At 39.0% G+C, this 27,816-nt stretch overlaps 2 protein-coding genes across 4 annotated transcripts in view; both read right to left on the bottom strand.

Annotated features, from left to right (window-relative positions):
- SLC12A1 (solute carrier family 12 member 1) overlaps window positions 1-19,062 on the bottom strand; it is a 92,102-nt gene extending 73,040 nt beyond the window's left edge. The window contains exons 1-4 of one of the 3 annotated variants that reach the window (XM_036261163.1): window positions 18,452-19,062; window positions 6,167-6,301; window positions 5,941-6,016; window positions 1,127-1,222 (exon numbers count right to left, since the gene is read on the bottom strand). In XM_036261163.1, the coding sequence (XP_036117056.1) occupies window positions 1,127-1,222; window positions 5,941-6,016; window positions 6,167-6,301; window positions 18,452-18,868 (724 nt within the window). In that variant the 5' untranslated portion in view covers window positions 18,869-19,062. Of the gene's footprint in view, window positions 1-497; window positions 594-1,126; window positions 1,223-5,940; window positions 6,017-6,166; window positions 6,302-18,451 lie in introns of all 3 variants that reach the window. The other 2 variants (XM_036261147.1, XM_036261155.1) reach the window with 2 other exon arrangements.
- A 7,566-nt stretch (window positions 19,063-26,628) lies between these two features.
- Window positions 26,629-26,874, bottom strand: CTXN2 (cortexin 2). Its single transcript, XM_036246215.1, has one exon. The coding sequence runs from the start codon at window positions 26,872-26,874 to the stop codon at window positions 26,629-26,631; it is 246 nt and encodes an 81-aa protein (XP_036102108.1).
- Window positions 26,875-27,816: the final 942 nt, after the last annotated feature.

Below are 27,816 nucleotides of genomic sequence, written 5' to 3'. Positions count from 1 at the left end.
GTTTGGTTCTGTACTTCGAGAAGTGCCAGCCCTTCAGGAGACAGCAGTCGGCTCTCGCCACAGAGGGATCCGCCTCCTCACGAAAAAGCTGAAATGTTCTAAAGAACCCCACTCCACGAAGGTCTAGGGACCGCCTGAAATGTACTAAACTTTACAATGGAAGCCATGCCTGAGAATGGTTGTCTAAGGAACACCAGCGAGAGGAGTGCAGACTAGCCTGGAAAATAAAACATTCGTCCAAGGAAGGTGAGCATCTGGAAGCTGTGCCCTGCAATGGGTCAAAAAGTCCGTTAGAAATGAGACCACAGCTGACCGGAGTGGACCCGGACCATGCTCACAGTACCTCGTGTTTCTTTCAGCATCCAGGTCATCCAAAGAGTTAGCCAGCCTTCAAGTACATTGGGCTACTTTCTCGTACCCATCAAAAAAGAAGTATATAAAGAGATTTGCCTACCCGTCGCAAGTGATGAGAGCATTAGATAGCTTAGAAACTTTACCTCCACGAACAAACCCGTTAGTTGCTATTGCAGATGTTGACAACCCAGTAATAGAAGTTACCATGGTGGAAAGAAGAATAATGAGAACTCCGAGACCTGTCAGCAATGAAAGATAAAAGATATTACACTTTACTTTTCTTCCTTGGATCCCCTGTTGCCACAAACTATACTGCCTTTAATTTAAGTTTTCACGTCCAACACTTGGGCCCCAACGGAGTTCCTTTGTGCTAAAGAGAAACTGGTTTGCCTGGCATAACGATCAAGCCGGAGAACTGCTCATTACGATGAAGGATGGTTTCCAAGAGTAAACACAATCTAGGCGGCAGCCCTGGAAAGGAAAAGTTGACTTACGCCGGTGTCCTGGGAGAGAAACTACCCTGGCGGTGAAAAGAGAAAACATGACATTTGACCTTCTCTCTTGCTTGAGAAGAACCTGAATGAGAAAGCTGGAGGGTTGACAAAGGTTAAATCCTTCCCCATTCTTCTTGCATCTCTCTTGCCAGGGGTGGGGAGTGGCAGATCCACGTTGGATTACCTTTAAAAACACTCCAGAAAGGTCAGTGGTGAGCTATTTGGGCCTGTGTTGCCTTTACCTTACCAATGAGCATGCGGGTCACAAGTTTAATTACCTCCTCTGACATATCCATTTGTGGCGATAGCAGAGGTGGATAAGCCAGTGATAGCAGTCACTGTCACGGCTAAGCAGATGATAAGCACACCAAGACCTCAGTTGAGAGAGGGAAAATAAAAGCAATTAATCGGTGGAACAGTCTGTTTACATAAAAGCAGATAGGACTAGGGGAATCACCAAAGGACCACATTTGAGTGAACAAGTTGGCCTAAAAACCACCACAGAGTAAGTGTTCAGTTTTCCAGTGTTCTGGCCAGAGTAGCACAGAGCCTACAAACTCAAGAGCTGGGATGTAGAGTTGTGAAGTTGCACACAGCTAAGCAACTATGGCTGGTCAAAACGTAACGTGAACCCCACTGACGATGGCGAAGTCCTAAAGACATCTATATGCACAATAATTGGTCTATGCAACACAAAGCAGTTAATATAATTAAAGAAGAAATGTCCATCTTTCCAGGGAACTATCCTTTTAGGTACATTTGGTTGTGTAGGAGTGGAAAATTACATACAATTTTACAAAATGCTCATCTGGCAGAGAAGCCATGTGGAAAGAATCAAATGGAAGTACTTTCACTCACTGGCTACGTGACCTCTGAAAAGTTACTTATTTTCTGAGTCAAAAAGGTAGTGGAATGAGAGAGAACGCGTGTGTGAAGCGGCTAGCATAGCGCATAGTGCACAGTATACAGCAGGTACACTGCTTTGTGATCAGATGCACAACAGGCACAGTAACTAGTGTTTATTAAAAGCCTACTCTATATGCAGCTAGGTGTTAGATAACATGAGAAATGCAAGGAACAAATTCAACGAAATGAAGAAAGCTGCCCTCAAGGATCTTATGGTACAGAGGTCAATGGTTATGAGAGGCAGAGAGTAGCAAGCCAGAATTCAAAGGAAGGCAAGGGTGTCCTCAGCTAAGGATTATTCTGAGCTAAAGGCAATTGAGAAGAAGCAGATACGTCTCTCTATCTGCCTAAAATCAGGCCATAAATTTGTAAAGGCAACAAAGACAATTCTAGAACCGTATCAGCTGAAATTGGTACCAAAGGAACATAACAAACGTTACTTATCTTCCTTTAGTTCCCCCGTAGATTTGCCTTCCCACAATGCCCCCCTGGAAACTCAGACCTTTTCCTTTGTCTTGTCACTTCTCTAGAAATGTGTCATTCTTTTAAAGATGCTGTATTAGCCCCAGTTCTAACCACCCCTTTGAGTTACTCGTTGCTGACCCTCCACATGTCAGTAAACTGATTGTTTTTCTTTTATTAATCTGTCTTTTGTCAGTCGAGTTTATAGGGATCTAGCCAACGAGCCTAACATGGGTCGAGGGAACACGGTTTTTCCTCCTCTACAATATCTTCCCCAGTGAAGGCTGACCCAGAATTCAGGGAGAAATTGTGGGGTCACAGGCACAGGATCATCCTGGCTCCAGCCAGAATGTTCTTGCCTGGCCTGATTTGTATGATCCCCTACTAAAATGGGTGCTCCATAATTGTTGGCAGGGTCTCTGGTTCCAAGAATAATTAGAAGGGTTATCAGCCAAGAGAGGCTGTGCTCTTTCTGGACATTCCCTGGGAGAAAGGGAAGTCAAGGGAGATTAAGGATAGAAATGGGAACGAGTAGATAGTAATGGCTCTTTTGATGCTCCCAGCTACATATCCTGGCTCCAGCAGAAACCTCTAGGCTACTTTACAGGTTAAAGTGCAGTAGGAAGAGGCTAACTGTGGGCACAACAAACAAACTTGGACCACATTGCTTTGGGCCCTATACACTCTTAAAAATTTGATGTTGTAAGAAATAGTTGCTCTGAATTTTTCATATCTGTTGTGGGGATCCTGGAGTGAGCATCACCTCTTCATCACTATGTGGCCTCAATTCTTTGTACCTCTAAAGGCAATTTCTTTTGATATGTTGCACATCATTTTGCTCTTGACTTTGTTTTAGGTAAGTTTGATATTAGATGTTTAGCTCACTCCAGCAACTGTACAGAACCATATAGTTTGCATTTCAGGGCATTAAACTTATTCTGATTTTATTATTTCCATACTTTAATTTCCCCTTGCCTCTATTTTCCCAACAATTCTTTTTTTGTTTGTTTGTTTAATTTTTTTTATTGGTTTTAGAGAGAGAGAAAGGGAGAGGGAGAGAGAGATAGAAACATCGATGAGAGAGAACATTGACTGGCCGCCTCCTGCATGTCCCCCACTGGGGATTTGGCCCACAACTTGGGATTGTGCTCTGGCTGGGAATTGAACTGGGGACCTCTTGGTGCATAGGTTGATGCTCAACCACTGAGCCACACTGGCCAGGCTCCCAACAATTCTTAATTTTTCCTTTGGCATTGCATGTATTGCTTTAATATGAAAGCCTGAAATACATTTTATACATTTAAACAGCGAGGGATTTGCTTCTCTCGTACAAACATAAAAATGCCAGGGTAAAAGGCAGCTTAGAGAACATTCAGTTCATAGTTTCCTCAAAGTACAATTCTTTTATCACCTGCTCTAGGAAGTGCCTGAGGTGCTTATTAAAAATGCCCAGACCTACTGAGTTTGGATCTTTCTAAGTGAATCACTGGATTCTGCAGTTTTATAACTTAACTTCCCAGGTAATTCTTATGCACCCCACAGCCTGATAATGATTGCACTACCCTCAGCCTGTCTCAATTTGTATCCGCCTGTTCAGCAAGGTTCTTTAGCATTATCTTCAAAGAATTGATTGGGAAACAATTAATCCATCTCCCTAATTTTTAGATGAGTAAATGACACTCACAGAGTATAAATGACTTGCTTCAGGTCATACTTGCTTTTCACACCCTTCTTCCCTGCCTGATAGTTACGTTTATAGGAAACCATCTGGCCCCAGCCAAAGTCTTCAAGGCAGAGAAGAACAAGACAGGATTATTGGCTCATTCTACCATTTGCTTTTGGGGACAAGACAGCCAAAACTCATGACCTCAGAATGGTTACCTAGTCCTGGCTCCAACTTCCTTCCAGCTCTGTTCCCAGGGTGGAGGCTGAGTGTATTCAGGTTTCTTCTCCACACTATCCCCAAAGCAAAAAGAAACTCCTTGCACTGTTTCTTTTCTTACCCAATAAACGGGACTCAAATGGGACCCAGGTGGTGACTTAATGAACCCATTTAGCTTTAAGTTTAGAGCAAAGGCCAGTAAAACTGAGTAAGGTGGTAATAAGTTTCTATTACTCACTAAAGTCTATTTTTTGAAAATTAAAAAAAAAAACACAAACAACAAACCCTTTATTCAAAGGAAAGGGTAACGCAAAACTTTTTAAATACCCATTTACATAGAACTCTGCTCTCTTCTAAAGTAAGATTGAACTACTTAAATAAAAGGTCCTCATTAAAACAATACTGATGTCTGGAAGCATAAGAAACAGTTTAGCAGAAGATGGGATTCTTCCTATTTTATAGTTTTGCAATAAACACGAAACTGGATTGACTGTGAAGAGTAATGTAAGATCTGATTAAAGTTCAGATTATTGCCCAAACATATGGATGTTAAATAAATTGCATTAAAAAGAATTACTCTTGCTCTTGGCTATGCTCACACCTCCAAACAAAGTAATGTTCCTTGATGATCTCAATAAGTTACTAAACTGCCCTTAGAAACCTAATTTTGCATGAAACCCTGGAGCAAACACTTGGCAATATTAAGATGCAGATTTTCCATGGAACAGCACATACTTGTTTTGGACCCTGCGGCTGTAAGCATTCATTTGATATGCATCATAAAGCCAGCAAGCAGACCTTAGTCAGGGACCAGGCAGTTGCCAAACATGAAACATGGAAAAACGATGGGAACTGGTTCCAGTTTTTCAATTTACAACCCAGCCCTTTGCTTTTTCGAGGTAGTCTTCTGATGATTCCCAATGCATTTTGAGGAGCGAAGGCAAGAAATAATGACCAAGTACCTTCTGAATGCGAATTGAGATACATTTTTGAATCGTATCTGAAAGTACATCCAAACCTATGTTCTTGATACTAATGATTTATAAGTCCTCCCCAAGAGTAAATCCATAATGTATTTTCCATATAGAGAGTAGAGCACCATCAATTTTTATCACATTAAATCAGGAACTTTGATAAAATTCAAATGAATTTTTCATATAAATTTTATTAATATACTCTCAATAAAAAGATTTGCCACAGGAAATAATACTCTAAATGGAACATAATATTTAAAAACATTCAATAACCACTCATAATAATTTCAACATCATCCATTTTTTATTTAGAAAAATTAGCAAGAGTTCTAGACATTGGCTGTCCGTCATTTTGTCTATCCCTTTAAGCTTCTATCGGGCACTACTTTATTAACCTTTGTGTTCATGCTGCTATCTGAAAGTAACACAATTATTTTCTTTGGAAAATGTTCAACAATTCAACATTCTTATTAGTCAGGTCACTTGTTTTCCACAAGTTATTTTTACTTAGTAAAATTTTGCCAATAATCATATGAGGGGTACTCTGATAAATGCCAGTATGTCACAAATATGAATGCTATTATTTAAAACAAATGTGTATGTATATACCTGTACACCTAAAACTCTATGAAAATATAGAAATATTTCCTTGAGCATTTATCTGGTTGGCAAGCTGGAAAATTACCATCTCCCGGGAGTTAATGCTTCACCTTTTCTCTCTGACAAATACGTCCGAGAGGCAAAGTGAAAGAGCCCAGATGCTCTCCTGTGACCTTCATCTCACATTCAGCATTAATGGTGGACACAAACTGCTTATCGAGCTTACAATTTACATCAAAAAATACATAGATGAGGGAAACATGCTTACCGATTCCAGCTTCTCCAACAATCCAGGAGAGGCGAATGAAGAGCATGACACCCCAGATATTCAGCATGCATCTTACCTGTGGGTTGGAGGAGCATCGAAAGGGACGTGAGAAATGGTCGAGCAAAACCCAGGTCTTTGTAACCCGGGTGTCCAGGCTTTGCTAACACTCAGACTACAGAAACAATAACTGGGTAATTTTCATTTGTAAACAGAGGAGCTCTCTCACCAGCACACCTTTCACCCATCCGAACTTCACAGCACCCGATTTGTCGTCGTCTTCTTTGTTTTCGGCTTGTTCGTCTCCAGGCATCCCATCACCGTTGGCGACCCTGTCAGCTGAACCTGGGGCCGCTGCCACATTCTGCGTATTTACAGAGAGCAGAAACACAGTACACGGTCGGCAGACACAAGGCATCATCCACATTTCAGAGCAAATCAAAACGATGGACATGAACCTTCACACACAAATAATTCTCGACATTTTAACGGGATAACTAATACTTGCCCTGGGAAGCTGAGTGATTTTAGGCATCAAGACTACAGGTGTGGTGAAGGAACCTGGGCAGTTCTACTGGTGAAAATATTACTTTGGGAGAAAATGACCAGATTTGGATGTGTTTAGAACACAAAAGGATCAGAAGAGAGAAGGGGTGCAATAAAGGAGGAAAGTCTGTGGAAAGTGAGTGAGGGCCTTTGAGAAGGCTTGGTCAGAGGCCCTGAACGTTAGCCTTCCTTCCTGACACACAGCACCTGGCCTTCCTCCCATTACTCTCTCTAGGCTTCATTTTATTCATGTAAAAGAATGATGATGATGATGATAAAACTTTTCTACTCATGTCCGAGTATCTTTAAGAAGATTCAAGACAAGAACACAGATTTTTTATTTTAATTTTTTTTTTAAGAAAAGGGTTTAAAAGCACCATATGGCTACAAGAACGCTATTCCTACAGGGAAAATGACTTTTAGCTGCGATGGACCTCTGCTGGAGAACGGTTGGCCGTGCCGTCGGCATTGTACAGAAGGAGAGGGGTCTCCCAATTAGAAAGACAAGCTGAGTAGAAATGAGAAATACGTAGTATAAAAAAGGTTAAAACCTTTATTTATTAATATTTTTCTTGTCACCTAATTTTGAAAAATACCTTCCTCATCAGTAGGAAGTCTGAATTCAGTGTGGGTGGAAATAGCTGTTTCTCTCAAGAACAATTCTCTGATTTCTCTTCTAGGCATGACTTTTATGAACTTCAGAAGCATCCACTTAATTTAGCCCATCTGGCTCCTACCTGACTCTTTAACCGTTAGACTACACTCCATTGTGCTTCCCAAAGCAACCTTTCCCAGGAAAGGTTTTGAGACCATTAGGGAAGTCTTCTAATTCAACACCTAATTACCATTATTAATATGTACCCCCATGTTCATAGCAGCACTATTTACAATAGCTAAGATCTGGAAACAGCCCAAGTGTCCATCAGTAGATGAATGGATAAAAAAAGCTGTGGTACATATACACAATGGAATACTATGCAGCTGTAAGAAAGAAAGATCTCTTATCCTTTGAGATGACATGGAGGGACCTGAAAAGTATTATCCTAAGAGAAACAAGCCAAGCAGAAAAAGACAAATACTACATGATCTCATTTATTTGTGGAATATAATGAACATAACAGTCTGAGGAATAGGGTAGACCCAGAGACATGGAAGTAGGGTACAGACTGACAACCCTCAGAAGAGGGGGTGGTGGGGGGAGGAAAGATAAACCACAGGACCTGTATGCATAACCAATGGACATGGACAACAAAGCTGGGGACGGGGCGGGGGGGGATGGGGAGGAGGGTGCCAATGGGAAAAAAAAGGAGAAATATCTGTAACAAAAATAAAATAATTAAAAAACAAAAAGAGTAACCTAATTTTGTTTAAATGTTTAACATTGATTTAAGCCTAGAATGATGTGTTCTGATATTACCAGCTAAGAGATCTTGGAAAAGGGCATATCCCCCCTCTAAAATGGAACTGGCATGAAATATTCAGTATTAATTAGAAGGACCTTATTTGGGGGTGGTCGAATTTCCTGCCCTTGCCATGCTTAAGGATTCTTGCTGCTTTGGGCTTTGGTGTACCACGAGCCTACTCACTGTAACCTGACCCTAATTTGGGCTGTTTACACAAAATGACTTTGATTTCTTGTCTCCTTCTTCCAGCATTTTTTTTTTTTTTTTTTTTTTTTTTTTTTACTTCTCTCTGTAAGGAAGGATTTCTCCCAGCTTTGTTCTTGCATAAGACTTTTTTCATGATATGAATTGACACTTGGGTAGTCAATGTAACACGATGCAATAAGAGTCATCGTGTGTCAACTAAACGAAGGAAATTGGTGGTGTGGGTTACTCCTCCAGTGCCAACCAACAGCCTCATCCAGCAGGCCAGCAATAAACAGCATTGAGTCCAAAAAGTGGACTTGAAGGCCACGCGGTATCTATCACTTAGGAGCAGATAACTTAGTTCCTTATCCATTCTTGCTCCTATTTCTTTTCTCTTCCTTCCCTATGGGCATTCCGTTTCCCACTGTTTCCTTTGTGCAGGCCACATTTTAAAAGGGAGAGGAAAGGAATAAATCCCAAGCCAGATTATTTTATTCTCTTATGTCAGCATTGGGGGGAAATGTTAAATGACAAAGGACACAAATTAATAGTTAAAATTTAGTTATGATTTACCTGAAGTATATCTTAATCTTAAGCATCCTTAAGTTTCCATTTGCACAGATAACCGAAAGCTGACAGCATGTTTGCATCGATGTAAGGCGTGGATAAACACAGCCCCCGGAAGTGGAGGCTGAACTAGCGGGGCAGAACCCGGTGCTCTGTACCAGCCACAGAGGCAAGGTATGCATGTAAGTCACAATTTTCCGGTAGCTACTTAAAAAAAAAATAACAAGAAACTAGTAAAATAACATGGGTTCAGATATGGACCCTTCAATTTTAAAAATATATCTAATTTCTGCAGACTATCCTATTTCCTGTATTTGCAACGTAAATATTTGTTCACAGTTGTGGTTCCCCACCTGGTAGGAGGAAACTGAATCACAGACTGTCTTAATAATATATTTTCCTCAATAGAATCTATATGAAATACCATTTCAACATGTAATTGTTATAACAAGATTAGTGCGATAGTGTACATCTGTTTTTTCGTACTCTGTCTTTGAAAGCTGGTGTGTGTTCTACACGGGCGGCACCCCTCAGTTTGGACCAGCCGCATGTGACCGGCGGCTAGCACACGGGATGGCACACGTCTGTATGATGCAGCCGGTTACAGAGGGGTGAAACAGTGGGGGTTGTTCTTCCGTCAATTAAAAATTCAACTTTTCTCTGAGAGGATTCTACGTACATGAGGCAGCTAGGTAGGTTAAATGTAACTTTCATTTCCCACAACTGGCAAATCAGTGAGAGCAGGGAATTGAAAAACGTGTTAAAATGTCCATGACTGTTGAAGAGATTATTTGGTTAGGAGATTCATTTATTGACTTAATGTGAGAAAAAAAAACTTTTAAAATTGTCAGTATTCTAGTTAATCAAGATCTCATGGCCAGATTAAAAAGTACAAATTGCCAATTATAAAAATAGCCATGGGGATAGAAAGTACACCATGAGAAATATAGTCAATAACACTGAATATATAGTGTCATATGGATGATCACTTCAAAAGGTACATAAATGTCTGATCACTATGTTGTACACTGAGACTAATATAATACTGCATATCAACTATAATTGGAAAATAAATTAATTTTAAAAATTGTTATTTAAATGTTAATATGCTTTGGAAAGAAAAGATCCCATAGCTAGACCATCAGGAGCCACTCACTCAGGGAGAAGACAATTTCCTTTTCCTGGATTAATTGGGGAATCCTATGAGACTAAACCTTAATCACTTGCTTTATAAAGACAATCTTGGGAATAAAACCCATGTTTTATGATTAAACCTGAACTTGAGGGTTTGGTCCAGGAAATTGCTCTGCTCTCTGATGAACTCCGAGAAGCACTGTGACCCTTAGATCTGGATTAATGAGAATACCGATGACTATTCAAAAGCATCTTACAAAGTAGACTAAAGGATGAATAGGAGATTCAATATTTCCACTTAAATGAACATTTCTATGTGATTGATGCCCTTCTAGTCACATTTAATAGTTCTTCAACTTATCTCTACATATACAGCAAAAAGAATATTCGATAAAGACATGTCAGGGAAATCATTATATATGGAAATTAGTAAGGCAATAATTTTCTCAACTTTTCCAAAATTAAGTCAATGTAGGATGTATAACCCTCCCTGAGGTAAGTATGTTCAACCTGCTAGACTTTCAAAGTTTCAATATATTTATACCTTAGATGGGGGGGAAAACATTGACTGTATATATTTCTTCTATTAACTGTAAAGGTCTGATAGTAAATTTTTAAGTACAGAATCTATTTCCATTGCTCACTCTCCTGCGGGAGTTGAAACACTGCTGCACCATATAAACTAGAAGACTTGGAATCCAGTTTTGGCTCTGCAATTAATTCAAGGTGTGTCCTCCAGCAAATTACTTAACCTTTCCTGGATACTGCAAATGAGGAAAAATCCACTGGGTTTTCTGAAAATCTTACTTTGAAGTAGTTTACTCTAAGGCAAATTCATTTTTCTTTGTTTGCTGTCTTCCTGTTCTGACAGGACAAAGCAAAACTTGGTTTCCACCTCTTAATAAATGTCTCCTTTGCAAGCCCAAACAGCAATTATAAAGTACTGAACAAGACTTTGGGCGGAGGGTTTGTGGGGACTCGGGGGCTGTGACTGATAATCAGGGGCGAGCGGACTCCTGGCTGCTGCGTGTTCTTGGGACCAAGGTCTCAAAGACTAATAAAAGTTTGATGCTTACTGCCTGAAACCAGTTTTTTTCCTTTATACTTGGAATTAACTTGTTTGTTCACAGTCCATTACCATAAATGATGGCTCACAACCTTTCATAAATGTATTTTAAATTGCATAGCTTTAGAGAATGATTGTTTATTTACTGAGACTTTTTACCTGTGCATTAAGTATGCAGAGAAGGTAAAATACTTTAGAAAAAAAGAAGAAAAAAGAGAAAGACCATTTGATAAAAAAAAAACAAAAAAAAAAAACTTTGCCCCCTAATACTGATAAACTAGTACAGCTTCAATCACACACAGATTAAGGGGTAAATAAAGAAAATTAACTTATTTATTTTTTAAGTTCTACCTAGATACATTTTTAACTCTTTAACCTTTAATCTCAGGATAGTAAGAAATTATAGACCATCACTGAGAAGTAGTTCCATAAATACTTATGCCAACATGATGCCCTCCCTATTGTTTTAAACTTTCTTTCATTATTGAAATATTTCAACATATGCAATAATAAAGAGAAACATATATCTCACGTACCTATCACTCAGTTTCAACAATTTTCAACATATAGCCAATATTATCCCCTAAACCTCTCTGATCGCTGCCACTGGGTTGTTCTGAAACTAATTCCAGTAGGGACCAGATAATTCCTAAGGTTCATTTCACAATTAAAAAGATATGATTCTAATCATATTTCTATATCTTAATAATCAATATTATTAGGTTTGTACATTTCTAGCCCTTTCTGATAAAGGGGAGTATTTTAAATTGTGAAAATAAATAAAACAAAACAGAAACAGACTCATAGATATGGAGAACAAACTGATGGTTGCCAGGCAGGTGGAGTGGGGGGATTGAGGATGGGTGAAAAAGATGAAGGGGATTAAGAAGTACACACTGCCAGTTATAAAATTAGTCATGGGGATGTAATATCCTACTGTATATGGTCAATAACATTGTAGTAACTGTATGGTGATATCCTGGTGATCGATCGTAAGGTATATAAATATCTAATCACTATGTTGTATACTTGAAACTAATGTAATATAGTCAGCTATAAATAAAAATAAATTTTAGCCCTGGCCGGTATGGCTCAGCGGTTGGAGCGTCGGCCTGCGGTACAGAGAGACCCGGGTTCGGTTCCCGCTAAGGGCACGTACCTCGGTTGCAGTTTGTCCCCGGCCCTGGTTGGTCGTGCGGGTGGCAGCCACTCAATGTGTCCCTTCACGTCGATGTTTCTCTCTCTCTCTTCCTCTCTCTCCCTCCCACTCTATCTGAACAAAAAAATGGAAAAATGTCCTCGGGTGAGGATAAAAACAAACAAACAAAAAAAAACAAAAATAAATTTTAAAAAAGGAAACAAGAGGGTTTTTTTGTTGTTCTAGAAGTTACTGTAGACCACGCCTCTAAATCCCACCAAAGTTACAATATTATAATCACAGTATTTTTTTTTTTTTTATCCTCACCTGAGGACATTTTTCCATTTTTTGTACAGATAGAGTGGGAGGGAGAGAGAGGAACAGAGAGAGAGAGAGAAACATTGACGTGAAAGGGACACATCGAGTGGTTGCCACCCGCACAACCAACCAGGGCCAGGGACAAACTGCAACCGAGGTACATGCCCCTAGCAGGAACCGAACCCGGGTCTCTCTGGACCGCAGGCCGACACTCTAACCGCTGAGCCAAACTGGCCAGGGCTAATCACAGTCTTTTTACTACATCTGAAAACACTTGGCTCACACACAGATTGACTTATATGTTTGATAACTTGGGCCAAAAGGTAGTTATATGTGACAAACCAGAATAAGAAAATAAAATGAAATGATACCTAGTATTTTCCAAGTATACTTTAAGGGAACTCCTACTCTACTCAACATCTATCACTGACCTATTTATAATGGAAAATTAATCCTTTTTGTTTGTTTCCAGAGAGTTTTTTAAAAAAATCCTCGCCCGAGGATATTTTTTCATTTATCATCAGGTAGAGGAGGAGTGAGGAAGAGGGAGAGAAAGAAACATCGATGTGAGAGGGACACATTGACGGGTTGCCTCCTACACAAGCCCAACCAGGGCCAGGAATGAACCACAATTGAGATATGTGCCCTTGACAGGAATCGAACCTGTGACTCTTTGGTCCAAGGGCTGACACTCTAACCACTGAGCCAAACTGGCAAGGCTGTTTCCAGAGAGTATTTTAATAGTGAGAGCTCCCAGGTGTGGTCTTGGGTACTAAAAACTCAACAGGTGTTAGAATGAACCCTTAGTTGCAGAGTTTTACTCCAACAAATGTTTTAGGGGTAGCTTCCGGTCATCACTGGCCTTCAAGGAATTTATTGCGTCAATTTTAATGTCTATTTTATTTGTCTTGGTGATATTTCTAATACCCTGATTTGAACGCTAAAGTTCCAAATTTGAACTTTGAAACACTTTAGAAAAGATTATTTTCTAGGGAAGAAATTTGTACATTTTCTTTGTCCTTTTACAGAAGACAAGCATTTCTACATTGACTTCTGTGGTTTAATGCTTGTTAACTTGACTATCCTTTATTTCTTCCCATAGTAATACCATCTGACTTATAAAATAAAATTTTAGAGAATAGAGATCAAATCTCTTTAACTTGCTTTATACAGCATCTCTCTCTCTCTCTCTTTTTGTGGTACGTGCTCCTAGCAGGAACCGAACCCGGGACTCTCTGGTCCTCAGGCTCAACCGCTGAGCCAAACTGGCCAGGGCTATACAGCATCTTTGTAATAAATGGCCAATAAGTACTTTTGATGATGACAATGAAAATTGAGACCTATAATTCATTCTGTAGGGGAAGCAACATAATCTCTTGGCACAATACCCCAAATCAGGAAGGAATTGAGATCTCCTGATCAACCCATCACGACTGAGGTGTGATTTCTTCTCTGTGCCCGAGTCCCCCCACTTCCTATAGCCAAGGCATAAGCTGAGGCAAAGGGGGCTGGGAGAGGAGGCTGAGGATGATATACAGTAGTAAAGAGCGTGGACTCTGGAGTCATGTAGGAACGGCTTCAACTTATCAGCCATGTGACCTTTGCTTCTCGACTTTGGAAGTTTGAGTTCTCTAAGTCATTGTTTTATCTTCAAAGGTCCATAGGATTGTATAAAACTCTCACCATCTATAAAATAAAAATAATAGTAGTACCTAACTTGAAGAGTTGTTATACAGATTGAGAATTTGTCAAGTGTGAGCATTGTGCCTGATACATAAAAATTCTCAGTAAAAAGTTTGTTATTACATATCGTAGTCACACAATGCTTTTATCCATAAATGTATTTTAGTTGCTAACAACTTAATGATCCAAATGTTAAGTCATTCTATTGTTTTTATTTTGAATCAGTTTCTGAAAGTTGGTTTACTTAAGAATAATATTTTTATCTTAATTTTATAGTATTTTTATACATTTCATGGATAATTTATTTCAATAACATTAGAACACTGACTTTGATAGAAAAGCTAGGTATTTCTCTGATTCCCTTGTAATTATATTTTTTCTGAAATGCTAACAGCAAGGTGGTTAGTAAGGATGAAAATGAGTTCCATGAGAGGCGGCTATAAGAATTAGACTGGATACTAAAAGTAGGATTATTTTTTTAAACATTAAAAAAAAAAAAAAAGAATAGTTTATGGATTTTTACAAAGAGAGGAAGGAAGAGAGAGAGAGAAACATCAATGTAAGAGCACAATATCTAACAGAGGCCTCCTGCATGCCCCCTACCAGAGATTAAGCTCCAAACCCAAGCATGTGCCCTTGACTAGGAATTGAACTGGTAACCTCTTGGTGCACAGGATGATGCTCAACCAACTGAGCCACATTGCCCAGGCAAAAGTGGGATAATTTTTACTAAGTAAAAATACTAGATTAATCTTTGCCAGATGTATAATAGTCATCACACATGTTCTGATATAGACAGCTTTCCAAAGTATATTGTTTAGTGAAAACAGCAGAGTGCAGGACAATGTGTAAGATATGTCCTAATACATGTTTGAAAAAAGAACATGGGCAGAAAATTAGATAGATAGGAGTGTGTGTGTGTGTGTGTGTGTGTGTTAGGATAGGCAAAGACAATTTCAGGACAGATTTATAAGAAACTCTCAGTAATGATTCCCCTGAAGAGGATAAATTTTAAATAACTTTAAAATAAAAATTACCATCATCATTATCAACATTTTTTGACTTTCTATCCATTGGAGGTAATGTGCTAGACTTTATGTGCATATAAACATTAATATTCACAAGCACCTAGCAAGATCAGTTGAAGTTATGTAGAAGTGATGAAATTATAATACTGAAGAGAAGTAAGGAACGCAATACTTTTTTCCTGCTTTTAATTAGTCAGAAATCCTTAATTCATAGTCACCAGTATAGGCATTTAACTCTTTACTACACAGAAAATGAAAAAGATTTCTTCATCTATGATCTCAAATCATTGGGATTACAAATTCTGTCAATATGAATTACCCCTAGAGTTTTATTTGAGATTGAGACTTAAAATAAGATCTTTCAAACTTATTTTTTTATTTTATTGATTAGGACAAACTTGTCATGTAATTTTTTTCTCTGACTTGGAAATTATAACCAAGATTTGCACAAAATCCAATTGGTTTCTGACTAAATATGTTCTGCCGTTTAGTATAAATGTACTGTTTTTATAGAGCTTTTTAAAGCAATATAATCATGGATACAAAAGGTCACCAAACTTGTAATATGTCAATTACTTTCCAGTTTTAAATTAAGTAAATGCTATCATTTACAATTTCTTCTTGCATACAAAATCTGTGACATATCTGAGTATTATCATATAATATTTGCTCTGGTTGTGATTTGAGAAACCACCATAAAAATATCAAGGGCCACAGGGAGGTGGCAATAAAGTTACATGACATTACATTGCAGGTCTCAGCTTTTATTTGGGGGTGTGGGGCAAAGAAAAGCAGGGGAAAGAGTAGTAGCAAATTCACTGACCAGCAAGGAAGATGAATTGAAGAAGGTACTGACTGTTAAGGTCTACAACCAGAGGATATCACGGGGTTGAACGCACGAGTCCGTCGTCCCCACAACTTTAGTGACACTGTAGTGGCCCTGGCTATCCGAATGCACCCATTATAGATGCTGCGGTTGTATTTGAATTCTGCTTCCAATTTGGCTATGCAGATACTTCTGTATGATTTATTCAAAACAAAGTACCCTAGATGAGGTAAGGGTCAAGTTCATACAAAGAGTAACTTATTACTGCACTAATTCAGAATGATTATTCAGGGCATGAGACCTAAAGCTAAATTTCAATTTATTTAATTTGCCAATCCTTTGTATCTGAGAGAAAAAAAAAATGCTTTAAGTCCAAGTTAAGTCCTCTGTCTCATTTTATCTTTTCAAAAAGAATATGATATCCCAGTTATCATGTCTGCCAAATGCAGCTATTGCATTTCTACCAAATCAGATGGCTTTTTAACAACTTTCCCAGAGATTTTCTTCACATATATAAAGGTGTACATGTTATGGCTTTAGAAATTGTAAATAAGCGACTCTTCTGTCTCCAGAATACCAGTCCTAAGAACAACGTGAGTTTATTCCATTTTCTTTTTAATAGAGTTAGAATTTTATTTTCCCTTGTTGTAAGGTGGGGAAGGGAGTAAATGAGAACATTAAATTTTGATAACAATTTTATGAAGGATACAGCTTTAAAAGTTATCATGTGTAATGATGTAGAGTGTGGTAGAACGGAATTTCAGGTTTTTTTTAAAGAGGACTTGGACTCATTTTACTTCTTCAGAATTTATTGAAATCTCTGTAAAATGCCCTAAATTTCTCTTTCTATTCCTCCCACACCTTGGAAACTCCTTGTATCCTCTTCTTTCCGCCTACTTTTGCCTTTTCCCTCTCCCTTTTTCTCTTCTCCTTTCTTCTGACCTCACATAGAAAAGAAAAGTGACACCTCAGTCTGCTTTTAAATTGCCCCCTTCTCAAAAATCTTTTTGAAGCCTGTCATTTTGTCCGACATTGCCACATTGCTGACTTCTCTTGATTATAGCATTAAAGATCCCAGATGCAGTCTATATCTTATTTCTATAAGGAAGCCAGCCATGTGTCCCGGCTGGTTTGGCTCAGCGGTTGGAGCATTGGCCCGTGGAACAAACAGTCTTGGGTTTGACTCTGGTCAAGGACATGTACCTTGGTTGTGGTTTGGTCCCCGGCTCTGGTTGGGGTCGTGCGGGAGGCAACCACTCGATGTGTCTCTCTCACATTGATGTTTCTTTCTACCACTCTCTCTCTTACTCTATCTGAAGATAAATGGAAAAATATTCTCGGGTAAGGATTTTAAAAAGGAAGGAAAAAAGGAAGGAAGGAAGGAAGGAAGGAAGGAAGGAAGGAAGGAAGGAAGGAAGGAAGGAAGGAAGGAAGGAACCAGCCATGTAGCTGAGTGTTGTCGATACAGTACACAGTACAAATCAGGTTTGGTGGGGAGAGGAAATACGAACAAAGTTCAGAACATGGGCTCCTTCCTGGGAAGTCACTGCATCTCTGGTTGGTAGAACCCAGAGTCCAGGACAGGCAAGGGGAACAAGATCGGGAGATGTGTTTCCTTGGGAAAGGAAGGATGAGCAGAAACTAAAAGAAGGTTTTCACCTTTGTTAGCATTGTTCATGAGATCAGCATTCCTATAATCCCCAGAGTGGGTAATAATTTAATTTAAAAAATTGTTGAATGAACGAATGAATGAATTTGAAATAAATTGTTACAATCAATCCCCTTTTCTTATCTCAACACTCGGGCAGGAGTAAACTATATTTAGATATGTGACAGCTAATTCTTCTTCTTAGCAAGTAATTCTGTCCATAAAAATGATATTCATTCACAACTGTGTTACAGAAGAACAGGAAGATAAAGTGCATCAACATATTTTAGAACAAGTTATGGAAGAAGAAATCTATGAAGCTTAGAAATGATTTGCTACAAGATTAGAAAAAGTGCTGCCTCATGTTTCTGGCAGATTTGGAAACTGTGGCTATATTCCTTAAATACCAAAAAGTTTAGCCCCATCTGCTGCTTCTGTACTTTAATTTAGTTACTTTTATATGCTTAAGTGCACTCAGGAGCCTCAGGCAAAGCTTTGAAGAGGAAAGGATAAAATGCTGAATCTTATAAATCTCTCCTGTCTCTTTAAAGAATATATATATATATATATACACCCCCATGTGCACCAAAGGCTGGTCCCACAGTATTACCTACAGCAAGCACCAGGGATTTTTTTTTTAAAACAACTGTTGTAGAAGCATTAATCCTAAGGTGAAATCAGCTTAGTATTCAGTTTGACAGGTTTAACCAAGTGAATCCAGTAGACTGCAATTGTAAACGAGCTATGACATATTGCCTCACTTTCGGAGTCAATTCTCTAGTCCTGTCCTCAGTCAGTAAACATTTGTGAAACACTTTTGTGTATTTTCTGTTTATTGGGAACTAGGGACAGTCGTGTAAGTGAGAGGGACGGTTCGGAATAGACCCCTTCTCCAGCCCCTTTACACCCTAGATTGATCAAAGAACAGACCCCGCCCGAAGGAGGAGTAGGAGGAGGGAGCGCGCCCTCACCTTGGCCAGCTGCTCGTGGATCTCCAGCAGGCTGGGCCGGCTGGCCTTGGGCCCGCTGAGGCTGCCGGTGTTGCGGTAGTACTCGATCTTGGGAACAGCGTCCATGGTGTTGTGGCCAAAGGTTTGCAGGTAGTACGTGTTTGTGTGAGAATCATAGGCGTGGAAACTGGCATCTGTTTTAGCAGAGTCTCCAGTTTGGAGGAAATTGTCATAGCACTCTTGTTTCCCGGGCCTGAAGCTGACTCTGAACCTGGTCTGGCCTTCATCCCCAAAAGAGGTCTCCTCGTAATGCGGGGGGTCGGCGCTGTCCGCCGCAGCGCTGCTCTCGGGGCCCTCGTTTATGACATTGACTTGGAAGCGATTGGTATTACTGGGCACCGGGTCCAGAAATACGCTGGAGGAAGTGCTCAGTGACATCTCCCAACTAGATGTTTTATTTTGGACTCAGCTATTCACTTTATGATTTTTTTTGTTTGTTTGTTCTGTTCTAAATCTAGATATTTCCTCCTCAAAATAAACACTAATGTGTTGGAAAAACCCAGTAAGTAGATTCTTGATGTCTCAAGTGGATTCTATTGCCTCCTGCACAATCTTCACCTTGTTCTTCAAAGCTGTCATTGAAAAAGAAAATTAAACTCGTTCCAAGCAATATAAACATGTTTAAGTAGGGACGATGTGTGAGGAAACAGTCTTCTTTCACAGGCATACAATTTTGAATTCATTCAATTAAAAAATTACCTGTCCAGAAACCTTAAGCACCCAAGTGATTAAATTCCATAGCAAATAACTGAGGACCTGCTGCAGCAAACAGAATTTCCAGTGGAGTCATGAACCTGTGACCAGTGTTTATAGTATTTGCTTACACTCTGTGCAGTAGGATTCAATATGACTTTAGAAAATATATGACTACTGGTTTAGTACAGTCAGAGCTGGTGAGAATATTCTTCGCCAGTGCTAAACATCAAAACTGCCAAGTATTCTGATTGATATCTATATACATTAAATAATGAGTAAAATTTAAAAATATTTAAATTTCTAAAAATACATTCTTGTTAGTTTTTTAAAATACATCCTGTCAAGACGATATATCTCTCTAAATTATCAGATCTTTTACTTGCCTTCAAAACGTTTGATTTTGATTTGCTCATAAATTTGTTTTTCAAATGCTACTATAAACTCTTTAAGATAAAATATGATTATTCAGGGCAAGGACATAAATCACAGTCCTTAATAAAGTTGTATGTGATATTTACACCCAGAATCATGCCCCACTGATTCCCCTTAATGGAGTCCTTTGGGTCTTCACTGAGAACTTTATATTTGACTTTTAGATAAGCAGACTACATAATCATTTTCAAATCCATAGTATAATCTCATCTGTTTTAGAACATTTTTTTCTTTAGAGTAATATCCTATTATTTATACCTTAAAATGTGTCTTTTCAAAGAAAGTTCTAGAAAGATAAATACAAAACCTTGCCTCTCTACTGAAATTACTGAAACTATTTATTTGAATTAAAAAAATTTCAACTTAATTCTCAAGTAAACTTTCCTAGGGAAATCCTAAGTAAGTCTGTTATCTCTCTAGTTTTTATGAAATATCCCACTTCTCTTTATAGTTCTTGGTATCCTACTATTATTCTACTCCTCAAAATCTACTTTATGACATAATATAAAGTGTCATTTTTTACCCTGCCCAGAAATGTTTAACTTACCACTGGGAGCCTTCTCAGGAAACATAACCTGCTTCAGCATCACTCAGGCATATATGAGGCACTTAGCTTTCAGCTTAGAAACCGTAGGCTTCTTCTTATTGGTTAGAATCTTCCTTGAAAGAGACGACTGAGCGATGATTGGCCTGCAAAAATACTGTATGTCCTGCCCAGTCATTAGCCCTGAGGAACCTTAAGTACTACATCAACTAGTAACTAGTAGTAAACCATTAATTCTTTTAGATAGAAAGTAAAATAAAGTTTCTTTAATTCATAAGGGTAGTTGTATTACTCAACAGCAATTATCCAACAAAATACCGGCAGTGCTTTAGTTGTTTGGGACTAAATAAATTCAGTCCTGTCTTCTTATTTCGTATGATTCTTAGTGTCCTCCTTAGCTTGTGCAGAAAAGATAGTCCTCCAGAGACTCTATTTTCTATAGTTACAAACTATCCTTTGTAACTAGAAAATGCTATTTGAGATTATTTATCTTGCTTATAGTATTTATTACTTTGACCCTTCTCTGCATGGGAAGTGAGCAGATTGAGGGAACAGTCAATGATTTATTGAAAATATTTCTTCCCAGTGGGAAAAATGTTTCAAGAAGAAATCAAACTGTGCGTAAGTTTCCCAGTGGCCCTGCTACGTGACCTTTTTGTCTCCCTTTGGGAAACATTTTTATCAAACCCGGTTTTTCAGTTTTGTAGAGGGAAAGGTTTGGCTCACATCAGTGAGGTGGTAATTATTAAAAGAGCACAAACAATTCCTCCGTGGAGGGTCTGCCATGGTTTTCCATTGCAAAGATCGAAGGAGTCCTCCCTGTGTTTTCCAAGAAACCATGTGCGTGAGCTCCGGTGGCCTGAGCAGCATGGCTGGGTGTGGCACGGTGGTAGTCTCCGGAGTCAGAATGCTCCGTTTCCATCCCGACCCTGCCTCTCCCTGTCTGTGTGATCCCTTGCACGTTCCTCAGTCTCCCTCTGCCTTCATTTTCTCATCTGTAAAATGCATTTGGAGATAATAGTGGTACGAACCTTGTTGTGAAGTTATTATGAGGATTAAATGAGTCAATTTGTGTTTATACTTAGTGTTCACTTTTACTATTTCAGTAATATTTTCAACTGGTGACTTTTACTTGGCTCCATCCAAGATTCTGGGGTGAATCATTGGAGAGTGGGATAGGTTACTAAGTCTATTAAAATAGGGAGAAACATAGGTTGGTGAGCAGGTACCAGGCTGTGTAGGAAGGGGACTGGAGGTGCCAAAGTAAAACCCCTTAGTTGCTCTTAGTCAAGTCAGTGTCATACTAATCAGTCATGCTAATGTCACGAGGCTGTATTATATAGAGAGACAGAACTACAAGTATGTATCTATAACTCTTTCTGCTCTCAAAAGGCCACTGGAATATGTCATTTATCTGTTCTACAAAGGTTTCTGACTCCCCAAGGAGAAGGTGGTCAGTCAGGCATAGGAACTAGTCACATGTCAGACTCAGCTAGGTGGGGCTGGTGATTGATATCAGCAGAGATGAAAACACGTCCCAGTCACTGGCCTTGGACAGGAGCTGTGGACTTGCAGTTACTTCTGCCACCTCTGGCCTCCGTTCCTTCAGCTGATCGCCAGCACCTACCCTCTTTCAGAAGCCTACCCACTTCTGTCTGTCTTTTTATTTTTTGGTACGGAGAGAGATAGAATGGGCATTTATTATATTCCATGACCTCTAGGTGCTAGGCAGGTTTGTTGTTTTTGCTTTTGCAGTTCTGCGTGTGGTAAAATACACTTAACAAAATGTACTGCCTTAACCATTTTTAAGTGTACAGTTCGGTGATATTAAATCCATTCACATTGTTGGGCAAACATCGCCACCGTCCATTTCCACAGCTCTTTTCATCTTGTAAAAAAAACCTCTATACCTATTAAACAGTAACTCCCCATTCTTCTCCTCTGTTTCCCATTCTGTTTTGTTTTTTTAACTTTGGCTACTTGAAGTACCTCATGTAAGTGGAATCACACAGTATTTTCCTTCTTGTAAATGGCTTATTTCACTTTGCATAATGTCCTTAGGTTATCCATGTTGTGGCATATTGAAAAATTCCTTTTCTTGTCAAGGCTGAATGATATTCCATTGTATGTATTTACTACAATTACTTATACATTCATCCATCGATGAACACATAGGTTGCTTCCTAAAATTTACATGTTAGCTATTGTAAATAATGCTGCTATAAATATGGATGTACAAATTATGTTTTTGAGACCTTGTTTTAAATTTATTGGTGTATATACCCATTGTAAAATAAATCACAGGGATATAATGTACAGCACAGGGAATATAGTCAGTGATAACTTTGTATGGTGACAGATGGTTACTAGACTTACCATGGTGATCACATTGTAAGGTATATAAGCATAGAATCACTATGTTGTACACCTGAAATTAATATAATATTATATGCAACTATACTTTAATAAAAAATATAATTACCATATGTTCTGCTTATTTACTTCTTATATTTTTTACTCTACCAAAGACTGTGAATGCCTTTGATAGTGGTCAATTTCCTTTTTAGTTGCTGACTGCTTGACTACAGGGTAGTGTGAATTAGTTTTTGTTTTGGTCTTACATCAAGCAGACATTTTTATTCTATGCTTTTTACCTCTAATTGTGAAATTAAAGTCTTTGTTCTCTAGTCCCAGAGACGTGGAAGTAGGGTACAGACTGACAATCCCCAGAAGGGGGTGGGGGGGGGGAGATAAACCACAGAACTTATATGCATGTGTGCATGAACAATGGACATGGACAACAAAGCTAGGGACAGGGCAGGGAGGGGGGGAGGGGGGAATCAGTGGGGGGAAAAGGAGAAATATCTGTAACAAAAATAAATAAATTAATTAATAATAATAAAAAAAAAGATTCAAACTTCCTGGAGCAGATGGGAGATGGTTTGAGGGATATGGATGAAATTATACCATCCATAAAGCCAACCTTGAAAGGCAAACCCAATGTAGGTATTTCAGACAGGTGAGTAAGGTACCAAGAGGAAGCTATTGAAGGTTTGCTCCTCTATCTTTCCTCCTGTCTTCCCTGACAGGGCTCTTGGAAAAGAGTAGCTAGGGGATAACCTGGCTATGACATTGGACATCTATTCCTAGAAGACTTAACATTTCAGGACTCTCTATGTTGTGTCCATATTAGAACCTGCCTTTTATATCTTTAATATTGTTTCTTGCTCTGAAAATACAGATGCTGACCTCTTTTTCTTCTCTTCTCCACATGAAGTCTAAGGTGCACAGTAGGCCATGAATATATCCTGTGGCTAAAGGCAATTTTGGTTAAAATAATTTCCCTTTAGACGGCAGTGGTTCTCAACCTTCCTAATGCTGCGGCCCTTTAATACAGTTCCTCATGTTGTACGTGGGCAGATCTGCATGTGGACGGATCCGCCTGGAGACGGATAGAGGAGCCGTGTCTCGGTTCCTAAGACCATTGGAAATATGTGTTTTCCGATGATCTTAGGCCACCCCCAAAGGGGTCGTGACCCACAGGTTGAGAACCACTGCTTTAGCGTGATTGAAATAACTTTATGGTGAAGTTGATGAGATCTGAAAAAAAAATGGGAGATTGAATTTTCAGAAATAATGCTCATACTTCATAAGGTTTTCTTGTCTTTTGATTTTGGGGCCTTTTTTTCCTTTTTGAAATGAAGATCTGGACTTGTTATGTTCTAGTCACCAAAATAAAGGGTCTTGGTAGGTGTCTTCCCTGGGAGACAGATGGAATATCTGGTACTTAGACATATATCCTAGTGAGTACTTTAAAGCCTGGGTCACAAAGAATATGCCTAGTGTCCTGGCACATACAGCCTTCAGTGTGTCCAGCTGATGTAGCTCAATGAGGTGTTTTTGGACCAAATTATTAACCAGCTATAAGATGTCCCAGGCTGACACTCCTGTACCTACTGGGGTCAAAGAACCTTGTTGAGGTGTGAGTTTGGTCCAGAAGATCCATAGCCAACACAGGTATGTTCTAAATCTACTGGGAGAGAGAAAGTATCTGAGAATCTCACTGAGACAGCTGGTTTTGGAGTGCCATAGACCATTTGTCAGATACGCAGAAATATGAGGACAGTGTTGGGATACAGCAGGATGTTTACAAACAAGGACTCTGACATTAGATTGCCAAGTTCAACACAACTGCTCCCTAGCTTGGTAATCTTGGGACATTAGTTACACTCCCTCAACTTTGGTTTCCCATCTGTGAAACTGAGAATATGATAATAGTAATACTGAACTCAAAGGATTGATGAAAGTATCAAATCACATAATAGATGCAAAGCACCTAATTTAGTGCTCTCAGTAAATATAAGTCATTCTTTTTGGTGTATTTGGCAGTTTTGTGTTCTCACATGATACAAATATTTTTGTATTTATTTATTCCCTGCTATTCCTCCATCTAGTGATTATGGAGAGTCAGAATTTCATAGTTGGAAAGAATTTTGGAATTATATATTTCTATTCTTTTACTTATCGTATGAAGAGAATTGCTTTTTAAGGTTTGAAAACCTCTATTACTGTTACCAATGAGGATAATAAATAGTGGTGGAAAGGTATGTTTAAACCAGATCTTATGGTTTTAAAATTCCTTCTGCATTCATTATGTCACTTAGTCCTCTCAGCATTCCTGCAAGGTATGAAGAATGGGTTTCTTTATCCTTGCTTTGTAGATGTGGAAAATAAGTCCCCTTTGGTAAATTTCTAGGTCATAAATCTTGTTCTTGGCTGGGCCAACATCTGTGTTTCGGCTCCTAAACTAAAAGTTTTCATCACATTTTAAGTCCTCATTCATCTCAGTCTCCGGGTTGTCAGGCGTATTTGTAGAGTCCACAGGACGCTAGGGTTGAAAGGACATTAAAAATCCTCTAGTTAGCTTCCTCACTGAAGTCTACAGAGATTAGATGACTTAACCACATTCTCAGAGCTGTAGGGGGGGGGGGGGCAGGGCGGAGACTGGACTTCGTGTTTCTGGAAAAGTGCTCTTTCCACTAGGTCATGCTGGAAACTGCTCTTTTTGTGCTGTTTATAAAAGCAGAGAAGGATATTCTCAAGATTCATCCATGTTGTCACAAATGGCAGTATTGCATCATTTTTTATGACTGAGTAGTATTCCATTGTATGTATGTATCATATCATGCTAAGAGAAATAAGTCAGACAGAAAAAGTCAAGCACCATGTGACTTCCCTCACATGTGGGATATAAAACTGAAAGCAACAAGGACCAACAAGACAAACAAATGAAGACTCATAGACACTGACAACAGTATGGAGGTTACCAAAAGGGAATGGGGATGGGGAGGTAGTGAAGTGTATAATGATGGAAGGAGATTTGACTTTAGGTGGTGGGCACACAATGCAATATACAGATGATGTATCATAAAATTGCACACCTGAAACATACATAATTTTATTCTTTTTTTTCAGTCTTCACCCAAGGGTATTTTCCCACTGATTTTTAAATAAAGTGAGAGGGAGGAAGGGAGAGAGAGAGAGGGAGAGAGAGAACATCAATGTGAGAGAAACACATAGATTGGTTGCCACCCGAACGACCCTGACTGGGGCCGGGAATCAAACCTGCAACTGAGGTACATGCCCTTGACTGGAAATTGAACCCGAGACCCTTCAGTCTGGGGCCGATGCTCTAATCACTGAGCCAAATCACCAGGACTATAATTTTATTAGCCAATGTCACTGCAATAAACCTAACTTAAAAAAAGGGAAGGAGGAGGAAGTATATGTATAAAACAGGTCTGGTTTGGATCTCAAGCTAGGGAGTTTTATTGCAAGCGATGCTAGAAGGAGAATAATTAGAAGGGCCAGGGCACTGTGAGATTGGGGGATCTTAGGGCCTCTGGCTACCTTTAGGTTTGTGTATTAGTTTTGTAAAATTGTTTTTCACCCGTGAACATTTTTGACCAATGGATATTATTAGAAAAACTATATCTGATTTGTCCTTTGGACCAAGGGTCCCTTATGTTTAAGACACTTGATCCTCTAATGTTAAGCAGTCTGGAGTTGGAAATGTAAGGGTGTCTTGGCATTGCAGAGGGACAGAAGCAGAGTTGGGCAGAAAGCCTCTAGCACAATTGGGCAGAAAGCCTTTAGCACAATTCATTAGCACAAAAAGGAAGCAGAGATTTAAGGCAGATGTTTGAGATAAGAATAAAGATAGTATATATGGCTGAAGTGATCATTCTACTCTATTCATTAGACACCGCAATATTAGGGGATAGAGGAAAATGAGGAAACCCAACAATGGTTTATCATGCACACAGCATGGTAGATAAATTAATTACAAGCATTTATTGAATTTAGTGAATGAAATGAGCCTCTCTCTAGTACACTCAGGGTAATTACAATTGTATCCACCACATGTCCCAATAGCATAACACTAAAAACTATACAGCTTTAACTGTCACGCGAGTGCATATTCAAATGTCCCTTTATCAAACTCTTCAACTTCATCTTCCCATGTAGAAGAAGGCATGCTACTATACGGGTCTAACAGGATTTTGAAGCATCTGATAATAAGAAGTCCCAAGAAAATACACAAAATCCCAACAAAAGCAAAGCCAGTTTTTTGCTCCAAAGTCAATGGGAAAGCTGATACTTCGTTGACACTCATCTTGGCTGAAGAGTTGCCACAGTGGGTACTACTCATTATTCACTGTCACATCGTTGTGGCTCTTCAAAATTCCAGCTGGGGTCACCCCTTGACCTAGATACAAAATTGGAATCAGTTTAGTTGTATCTGTGTGTGTGATATGGAGCAGGTCATTTTTCATGAAATCTGGCATTTTTCAAACCCTCTTGACTGAACTCACAAAAGATGTTTGAAAACATCATTAGATGCAAATTAGGATCAAATTAGCATTGGCGATGTTACTATTATAGTAATTACAGAATCAGCTTTATGGACACATAAAACTGTACCTATATATGCTAAATATAAAATCAAGTATAAAGGCAAATATTCAAATAATTAACCCTAAGAGCTTTTAATTAAAAGCATTGCGAGGTAGTTAAGTCACTGCTTCTTTAATCTGAATTGTCATCTAATTTTCACATGTGTAGACACTACCATAAATAATAATAGACTGTGAGCTGGTCAAAATCTCTGAAGTCCACGTTTCCAGGTCTGCCTGTAGTGCTATTTTGCCTGATACAGGTTCTGATCCTTTTAATGTCTTCTGTCTTTTTCGCTCCTTAGCCTTTAGACTTATGTCCATATATTTTCTTTTCTACGACTACTCAATACAGTACACTAAATTTCAATGTGTTAAAGAGAGAAATTATGGCCCTGGCCTGTTTGGCTCAGCTGTTAGAGTGTCGGCCCGTGGACCAGAGAAACCTGGGTTTGGTTTCCGCTAAGGGCACGCACCTCGGTTGCAGTTTGTTCCCAGCCCCAGTTGGGGTGGTTGTGTGGGTGGCGACCAGTCAATGTGTCTCTCTCACATCAATGTTTCTCCCTCTCTTCCTCCCTCTCTTCCTCCCACTCTAGCTGAAGATAAATGCAAAAATGTCCTCTGGTGAGTATAAAAAAAAAGAAATTAAGCTTTTAAAATTTTGTTTGTAAGTGCCGTACCCAACACAGAAGCTTGGA

Source organism: Molossus molossus, unplaced genomic scaffold (genome assembly GCF_014108415.1).
Source record: "Molossus molossus isolate mMolMol1 unplaced genomic scaffold, mMolMol1.p scaffold_m16_p_1, whole genome shotgun sequence".
Lineage (NCBI taxonomy): Eukaryota > Metazoa > Chordata > Mammalia > Chiroptera > Molossidae > Molossus > Molossus molossus.
This window is presented reverse-complemented; position numbering and strand designations above follow the sequence as displayed.